Below are 10307 nucleotides of genomic sequence, written 5' to 3' on the forward strand. Positions count from 1 at the left end.
TTTTTTTTTGTTCAAACTGTTTACTATATTTTAAATGTTTTATTTTTATTGTTTACGCTTTTATAATTTTTTATTATTCATTTCTTTTATTTTTATATATTTTTTTATTTTGTTTTATGTCTTATATTTGTTTTAATGTTAATTTAAATTTAATTTATAATTTATTTTTTTTTATTTGCCTTTATTATATTTTAAGTAATTTCTTTTTATTTTATTTTGCTCCAATCGATCTTTCGTTATTTTGTTATTTTTTTCTAGCAATTAGTTCACCACAATGCGCAAGTTGATGTGTTACGCGTGCGCAGCAAGCAATTTCAGAAATTTTTCGCGTAATTTTTTTTGCACTTAAATGGGCGTCCCTCTACAGCTACTCGTTTTACTGTCTCTTCTACTACTAAATAATCGTGGTTTGTTTATATTTTTAAGATTTGTTTTTGTTTTTGTTCATGCGTTTTTTGTTTTCTTTTCTCAGCTAGCAACTGCATAGAAGTTTGTTGAACTTGCTGGGCATTGTGCCAATTCAAGTTGACTGGGAAATTCTGGCCAAATGCCAGCGCACAAAACAATAATAATAGCAACAATAAAAATAAGCTAAGCTACCAGCAATCGCATAAATAAAATGTGTGAGTATGTATGTATGTGATACTTGTATAGAACTTACATATTTGTGTTTCTTTACAGATGCTGTGTATTTGCTTTTGTCATGCTCATAAACCATGATAGACTTTGTACATAGTTTTTTCTGCGTGTCATTGTAATTAGTATTTCTCTTATTTCACTTTTAGCGTACTTCCCAAATGTTTTTTTTGCAAACTTTAAATTACGATAGAATTTACTCAATAAAGGCAAAACAATTTTCGGCCGTTTTTTAACATTTGTTTTTTTTTTGTTTTGCTTTTAAATTTTTCGGTGAATTTCATTGCTTTTGATCTGTGTACGAGCACACACATACATACATATATCAAATTTATCGCTGTTGGCATGCAGTAATTTCAGCGTAATTCTCTAAAACAATTTTTTTTTTTACCGCGAATCCAGGTGTAAAGGTTAACTGCTATAAATATGGTTCAAGTTCGAATAAGAAAGAAGTGTACGTTTTTCGATTTAATTTTTTTTTTGGGAAATACCTTTATACAATAAGTTTACATGACTTCATTGGAAGTGGACTTTGACTAGCAAGTTGAGCTATTGAGACATATTGACTGGCTGTCTAAGCTAAGGGGTTCTGCGCATAGAGGTTACAATTCTAGCGCTCTAACGCCATTGAAGGTGGTAAGGTGATAAGGTGGCAAATAAATAGTAAAGAGAGTTGTGTGCTAGTGATTAACATTACACTGAAAAAAATTAATTTATGCGAAGCTTTCAGTTGTTAAAAAAGTTTATATGGAGGTAGACAATACTCGATGTGCTTTGTCTTAAAAGGTTACTAAATATGACTGTATGACGAGCATGCAGTTGTTTTCTAATATATGCATTACATTTCATTAACTTTGATTTTCACAGCTAGCAACTCTATTCCAAATTTTTTGCAAACGTTTCAAACAGAGTTTTTTTTTCATAAACATATACGAAGATATTTTCCGAAATTAACTAAATCGATACATTTTTTAATTATCTTTACAGCTGGCAACGTTCACGAAAACTGTGTTCTAATTTCTTACGGTTTTTGTCTTCAATAATAAAATATTTTATTTAAATTTTATTATTTAAATAATTTAAATCTTTCATTGGGTGGCAACTCTCTTAAAATTCGCCCAATCGCTTTCTTGGCTCAGATAACTTTAATTTATTACCCATATTATGCTAATTTATTTAAAATTATACCTACAGTGTAAATTAAATTTTTAGATAGCTGGCAACCCTATTTAAAATATTTTTGTTTGAAAAATCAACTTTCGTTCCCAAAATTTTCTAAATTCAAACAAAAATCTCTGCAGTGCGATTCTAGAAATCCTCATGCTCTACATGGAATGCCAAAAATATTTAAGTTAATGCTTATGCCTTAAAATGCTGCGCAGAAGCCTAAAACGTTTAGTTTGAAATTTGGTAGATGTCAGTGAGCTACTAAATATTTTTCTGGAGAAATTTTGAGGCACACCTGTTATTTATTCAGCGATTTTTGGCTATTAAAATTTTGCATACGATTTCTAGTGCTCCATTACTGACTGTGTGGGAGTTAATTAGCTCAATTTATTACCCATTTTCTTCCTAACCGGATTTTAAATTTTTTTAATTTGAATTTGGTATTAGCAAGATTATGAAATGCAAATAGCATTTTGCGTCAAAATGTATTTTTTTTAGTTTTCTTGCGAGTTTAATGACACTCATCAAACCCGATTTGTGGTTAGGGCATATTGACTTCCAGATGTAAAAACCTTAAAAGTAATAATTTTCTTATAATAAATTCTAAGAATTTTAGTTGCGCCTATGAGCGTTTGTATAAATGTACATACCCTGTAGGGAAACCGCGGACTACCCTGCAGGGAAACCGCGGACTAGTGAATCAAATTTCTAGTTCCGTACTAGGTCTTTATCGCCAAAAAGGAACTAGTCCGATAGGAACTAGATCCCCACCAGTCCAAAATCGGAGAAAAGTGGCACTTTTAAAAAACTAATTTTTTCAGTTTTTTTCACTAGAAATCTATATCTAAATTGACGAATTTAGAACTGGTACGGAACTATAGAAAAAGAGATGCAGAACGAACTAGATCTTATTTGTCGAATTTAGAACTAGTTTAGAACTTTTTTCTTTCGTCTGTCGATTTTAGAACTAGTTCGGAACTACAGAATTTAGGACTAGTTCGGAACTATCGAAAAAGGGATGCAGCGGAGGGCAATTGACACTTCCTAGGACATCGCCATGTTAAATTCGCCAGTTGCTTGCATGCAAAAGAAATTTATCGCGAACCAGTAGTGGGTCTAAATGTACTAGAAGCGCACCAGTTCGGAACTAGAGACTTTCCCCACAGGGTATGCGTGTACATATGTATGTATGTAAATGATTATTAACATATGTAAATCCATAATCCAATGCACAATGCACACTTTCGCTCTCGACCAAGTGCCACACCATGGTGAGGCAGCAGCGAAAGAAAAAATCCCAACACACTCCCCCGTTTTAGAAAATAGGGGGATTCTCGGCGTCGCGACGTTAGCTTTGCAGTTTTTCAAAAACGTGATCGGCATTTTGATTGACTGCCTTTAAGCTGTAGCGATTAAGTTTTAAACACGCAAGCCTACATACATACATATATGCACACTTGTAGCAGCTATGTTAGCGCTAGTGGGCTGCAAAATAAGCTGTATAAAGTGAATTAAAATATATACTACAATTAATTGCCCATCATATGAAATTAAATGATTGCTTTTCAAAAACAGGTGTCTTATGTGATCCCTTTAGAATTAAACATTTTGCACTCATTTCTAAATAATTTTTAAACTACACACACATACATATGAATTAAGAAATCCCCACTGAACGCGCTGCAGGGGAATTTATAAGCTGACTTTGCGCCTAAATAAATCACAAATTAATTAATGTTAGTGATTTTTAATTGCCTCCTCAACAAATCTTGAATTCATAGCGAAATAAAGGGGCACTAAAAAGTCGAGAGGCGATAAATGGCCTAATAAAAAAAAAAAAAATTTTAAATTGTGCGTCGATAAATGGTCATTTAATGAGTAAAAATTTTCTGGACTTAACGCCGTGTCGTAAAAATCTACATATGTATGTATGTATATATGCCATAAAATTTCGGCACACTGATTAAATAAGTGCGCAATAGTTTAATAGTAGTTGCAGAGCCTGAAATCATTGTAAACAAAACGTAACGTAAGTAATTTAATTTTATTGCTTGAAGTCATTGTAAACACAACTTAAAGAAAAAAATGTCGTATGTAACTAAGACCTTGAAGAAATCAACTAAAAAATTGCCAAACAAAACTTCATACATCTACGAACAGTTCCTTAACATTTTAAAGTAAGGTATTTTCATTCGAAAATTTTGGAATGGTCAAAGTTCAGATCGTACTCAGGGTATTTTTGTTTAGAGCTGAAAACTTATTGTTACTTTGGGTTAATTAAATTTTAAAATTTTTTTATATTTAGAACTTATTTTAGTTCCTATAGTTTAAAGTCATGCATGGAATGAATATAAAATTTGTAAAAAGAATGCCTTTAAAAAATTTACATCTCCAAAATTTAACAGGAGAAGTTAAGTTTTACATAAGTCAGTATTGGTTCAAATTATTTTGCGACAAATTTGAAAATATGCTCTCTTTTTTCCTTTAAAGAATTTAGCTTATAAAATTTAAGCAACAAAAACGTAAAAGGGAAGGTGGAAAAAAATAAAACCAATAAAATTTTCGCAGCAAACGATAATTATGTTTTTTTATAGAAATTAAATCATACTTAATTAAAAAAATATTAAAGAAAGTATTTCATACATAAAAAAACCTATTTTGTGGTTTTTATTAAAAAATTTAGTTTACAAAGTAGCGCAATATTGTAAATAAAATATTTACTCAATTACAAAAACTATTAGAAAATAGCAAAAGCAAATTTTCGAAACAAACAAGGATTCGGTTTTTTTGTGGAAAAAATTCATATGTAATTTATTAAAAAAAAAATAATAATAACTTAGACTTATTTAGAAACAGCAATAAAACTTTCGCAACAAAGGAAAATTCGTTTTTTATAGAAAATAGTTCAATTTAATTAATGAATACAAAAAAACTATTTCATACATGAAGAAAAAAGAAAAAAATTTAGTTTATAAATATTAGCCACAAAGTAGCGGAAAAGTTATAAAAAAAAATAGAAAAAGCTATCCAATTGCAAAAAAAGAAATATTTACTGAATTAAAACAAAGAAAACAAAAAAATAGAAAAAGCAATGTAGTTTTCGCAACAAACGAGGATTATGTTTTTGTGGAAAATAATCATACTTAAGTAAATTTTTTTTTTATTTTTTGAAAAGTTAGGAAATGCAAATGATCAAAATCGGCGCAATATTTTTTGGAGCATATCGGGAGAAAAGAATTTTCATTTTAATTTCTATGATACAAATTTTTTTCCCGATTCAATAGTTCAATAGTGTTTGGCCGAGATTCTACTCCGATTTGTGGTGTGCGCCTTGATGTTGTCACACAATTTAAGTACACTACCTTAAGGGTGGTACCGAGCAAATTTTGTTTAGATCCTAATTGAGTCATGAAGAAATTAACGGTACACGTAAATTTTTATATGAGAATTTAAGTCGGTTGTGGTTTTTGCTTAAAAATTACTTGTTTATTATATGTATGTTCCAACCATGAACCGAATTTGGAGCTGAGCACAATTTTTGAAAATTATCTCGACTTTAGCGCCACTTATGGGGTATTTTTCGTCTGCGTAACTGACTGATGAACTCCAGCTTATAGGAGGCGGAATGTGTAAAGCGCCAAAGTTGCTGATGTTGATGCTGAGGATGTCGCCACCGCACACATGAATAAGTTCTGGCAGGCACAGTGCGATTTGATACAGAGACACTTCGCAACGTCTTAAGGTGGGTAATGTGCTGTGCTCTCTTTGTTAATTTGATTACAATGGAAGCAGAAGGTATAAAAGTTGGTGAAGCAGTTTTCCGGCAAATCCCTCAAGTTGATCTAACTGATCATTTCAATAACCGAAGTTGTATAGTTCCTTCCTAGTTGAGGCTTCAGCTATTATTTAGCCTGTGAATGAATTCGGAACCGATCCATCCATATCCATAACATGGCAGAGTTATCCACATAACATATACGTGTTATTGTTGGTTTGCTAGATAGAGCCTTTAACCTCTGGTCGTATATATAGACCACCACCAATACTGTAGAGTAATCACTTCCGATCAAAGTGGCCCTTTCTAGCACAACCGGGAATTCACGCATATAAAATTACTGCATGCTGAGAGCTATGTTGACATTGTCGAGTGAAATACCAATATACCAAGAACAAATGGCAAACCAGAAAAAATTACCCTTTTTTATTAATATTCATATATATGTATATTAGGGAGGTAAAAAAAAAATATTAAGTCGAAGTTTTAATACTCTCCTAGTGGGGGAAATATGGGGGGGATATCGAAAAAAATTGACCCCCGTTTTTCTTGTTTGAAAGCAAAATATTTTTAGAAGTCGCACAAAGCGCTCAAAGTTTTCCATGCATTTTGTATGGGAAAAACCCCTTTTCGTGGAAATGGTATAGAGTTCTTGAAAATCAACTATGTTTGTTTATTTTACCATTTTTTCCTACTAACGGTATTTCTTGGATCACCATAATGTGTGTTTTTTTTTTTTTTGGCACTTATAAAAATTGGTAATATTAAAAAAGGATTAAATAAACAATTGGCTATTATTATTGGAAGTCTCCTGAAGAGAAACAGGGCTTTCCGATCGAAGAATATTGATGATCAAGAATTCTATAACATTACTACGAAAAATAGTTTTTCTCATATAAAATACCTGGAAAACTTTAAGCGATTTGAGTGATCTCTAGTATTTTATTTTTTTATTTAAGAATAATAAAAAACGGACTTTACTTATTTTAGCCCACCCTAATGTACATACATACATACATATGTATGTGCCAAGAAGATAATCAATTTATATCTCATTCCAACATCAACTGCTGCTCATAAGCACTAAACGCTTTGCAATTGAATACAGTTGCAGGAATAAATAAATAAATTATAAATTATTTAAAAATTCATAAAGCACACAAATTCATAATGTACTAAATGTAAGATAGTATAATTAAATAAATGTTAATTCCAAATGGCCGCTAGAAGGGCAATAAATTTAAATTAAAAAGCGCATTAAGCTACTAAATGCAAGTTCATTAAAAAAAAAAAAGAAAAACAAAAGAAACAGTTGCAATAAGTAAGTTAGTAATAGCAAGAAAAACAATGTTATGCGGTGCTGAAACGTCATAGCAGAAGTTGTTTGCTCAAAGAAAGTGATTTTTTTTTGCAAACAAAATGTTTACGAATTAAAGGAGAAGAATCGGCAAAAATACCAAAGTACATAAAACCAACATAACAATGCCTTAGAACCCAGATTTATAATTCGGAGAATGCTGTAAAAAAAAATTCCCAACCAGCGTAGTTAGCTATACCGAAGCATGCATGCTGCTATTGCTTATTAACATAATAATTGCCGGCTTCCAACATTACACGCCCGATACTAACCAAAGTAAGCAGGTATCTATTATTGATTGCGAAATGTTTTCAAATTATTTCCAATTAATTCATGATGCACAGAACAGCTATGCATTTATTACAAAAAGAAATTATTTCTCATTGCATAAAGTACTGTAAGGTGTAGCAAAATGGGATTTCCAACGTTGGTGGGGGATTTACAAAGGCAAGGGTGAAATCATAAGAAGAAAGGAAGTTAGGAGAAAAAAAACCAGCCTTGCTAAGAATTGCATATATGTATGTACATACATATATCAAGTGCAATCAGTTTGTTGATAACACTGTTATCGCAACAAAAAATGCACATTGAAGCTTAATCAATGGGTTCTTCGAACTGCACCTCATAAAAATGTGCAAGTGTTTGCACTTAAAGTGAACTTAGTGTCAAGTATTTGAAAAGTTTAAAATAATTTTATAAAATACTTTTGAGAGCCGTCTGTCTGTATAATCGAATTTATATAAACCTGTTAAGAAAAAGCTATTCACGAGGATCCTAATTTAACTAAAGTGTTAAAGTATAGCTGCTAAGTATTTAATAGCGCTATGCTGTTGCTGCAAGAATAAAAAAATAAAAGCGATAGCCATGGAGGTAACGATAGCAACAGTAGATGAAGGAAATTTATAACGAAATGGATAAGTAAAGGAATATCCCATAGTAATATCGATCGAACTATTGATAAACAGGGCTGCAAACCGGTTTTGAACCGAACCATTTTTATTTTGAAATGCTAACACCGAACCGAAAACCACACCCAAAAATTGGTTCGGTTCGGTTCATCCATTCCATGCATATCCATAAAAGCGTTCTGTTATACACAACTTTGTCTAAAAAGGCAAACCTTTGGTAAAATATAAAAAATGCTTGATATGATTTTATATAGAAGAAAATGCATATAACTGCCAGCAAAAAAAAAAAAATCAAAAATCGTTGCGATTTTAAGCCATGTGATTCAAACTTACTATATCAAATTAAAGTCAAATGGGCTATAAAACTGCATATTCGGATTTTTTTTATTTCTAATTAAAAAGTTTGAAACTATAATGCAATTTTGTTGAAGTTCGTAGATTTTTTCTAATTAAAGTACAAAGTTTGATATTTGGATATGGTTTTTGTTATATAAGGAGCTATACTTTTATAAAAAAATAATAATGAGCATTAAAGAGACGAAAAAAAACAGTCAGATATCGCACTCATAATATTTTGACCAGAGGTATACATGTATATACATATGAATTTAAGGCCTAGTGCAAGCTCCAACCTATCGAAATTAAGGGTTTCAACATTAAGCCAAGATTTTGAGTGTCAATTAAAAATTCTGGGTATGTTGTTTTTGTCTTCTCGACTAGACTCACGAACTTTTTAAAATTTCAGATCAATTAAGAGAATAAACTCTACAAGAAAAAGGTATACCTAAATCTAGCGAAACTAATGTTATTTTATTAAAGTACCAGAACATCCAAAAAATTGAAAGCTATGTATTATATTTAATTTGTTTTATTTATTATTTTAAGTAAATTTAAGTGCATATACGAGACCAAGTCTAATATTACTTTACTTTTAGATTTATATACATATGTATATGTTTTTTCAATAAATTTATATTAAAAAAAAGTCCTTATAAGATAGCACTCATTTTTATGAAAGTTAGAAACTTTTGAAGCCGTTTTCTCAGTATTTCGTATGTCTTTAATAAAATAAAAATAAAATATTTTCGAAGTTATCATTATTAACTTTTAGTTATAGCGCCTGCACTTAAGAATAACATTATTTAGTACCTGCGTATTTTTTCACAAATTTAAAAAAATTGTTTGGAATATTTTTTTGTAATTTTTTTTTTATATTTTCTAAAGCTCTGGAATGTTTTAGGCGCATTTGGTGATATAAAGAAGTGCTTGGCGTAAAAAGTATAAAGTATTAATTTTTATTTTTATTTCAGTTATTTGAAATAGTCGTGCTTGCAAATTTTTTTTTTAATTTTGTACATAACTCATGCTCGTTAAAACAAACATTTGTAACGAAGTTATTGAATCGAGTCGCTTGTTCGCTCTTATGGCTGACATTTTGTCTGTTTCTAATTCTAAGTTAAAATATGTAAATATTACAAAATATCTCTGAAATAACTTGTAAAAAAATTATGAAATCCCGTAAACATTTGGCTATTGGCAGTCATTAGCTACGACACTAAGTTGCAGTTACAAGCGATTAGCGATGGGCGACGCTAACGTGTTAAGTTTTCTTCTAAAGTAAAAAAAAAACAAGACACGCACACACACATTTTTCTATGCGGCGATGCATTAAGTACTAATTAGATAAAAAAGGTGTCACGTTGAGAACCCGCTTAGAATAATAAATGACTTTTTGCAAGCAAATATAAATTTAGAAGCGTCTACAACTATTCGACGTCGGGGCGAAAGTGTTCGCAATAGAGACACTTCAAATATTTGATTAGCAAATATGTATTAGAGAAATTTTTACACTTCTACACCTGCCTTTAAGTATTTTATAAAAAAAACTCAAAAAAAGTAGACGCATTCCTTTTCAATGTTGCTGCATTACCGATGTCCCATAGAAAATCCTATGCATGCGAGCCTCTTAACATCAATAACATAAGTAAATAACACACTAACATCTCTTCTTCTACCTCTACTTGCCATGTAAATAAAAGTTACTCATACGTACCGTTGCACTGTGTCTGCTCAACACCGGTAGCGAGCAGCAGCAATGTGCTTAGCAGCAAATGTAAACGCTTGTACATTATTTTACGGTTTTGTGATTCAGCAGTTCCACTTTTTTTTTAAAGAATTTGACAGCACTCGCTATTCTTTGAAACACTTTATGCGTTTCTTTCTTCTATGTGTAGATATGCAAAGGCCTTGGGGTCGTTCTGCTCAACAGATGTTCCCACACAATATCGAGTTGTGGCTTCTTCTTAAGTTTTGCATAGCAGCCGTTTAGTAAAATTTTCTTTTCAAACTGTCGCTTTTTTATTTCTAAGTATGATTTGTTGTTGTATGAACTAGTTGCACCAAATTATCTGAAATGTATTAAAATTTTTTTGTATTATTTGAGATGCATATAAATGAATTATTT

General features: G+C 30.9%; 1 protein-coding gene across 1 annotated transcript in view; it reads right to left on the reverse strand.

Annotated features, from left to right (window-relative positions):
- LOC118748318 (sodium/potassium/calcium exchanger 4) overlaps positions 1-9972 on the reverse strand; it is a 40602-nt gene extending 30630 nt beyond the window's left edge. Inside the window, exon 1 of the mRNA XM_036482693.1 lies at positions 9897-9972. Within this exon, the coding sequence (XP_036338586.1) occupies positions 9897-9972 (76 nt within the window). The remainder of the gene's footprint in view (positions 1-9896) is intronic.
- Positions 9973-10307: the final 335 nt, after the last annotated feature.

This window comes from Rhagoletis pomonella, unplaced genomic scaffold, assembly GCF_013731165.1.
Source record: "Rhagoletis pomonella isolate Grant_MI unplaced genomic scaffold, Rhpom_1.0 Rhpom_scaffold_00013, whole genome shotgun sequence".
Classification (NCBI taxonomy): Eukaryota; Metazoa; Arthropoda; class Insecta; order Diptera; family Tephritidae; genus Rhagoletis; species Rhagoletis pomonella.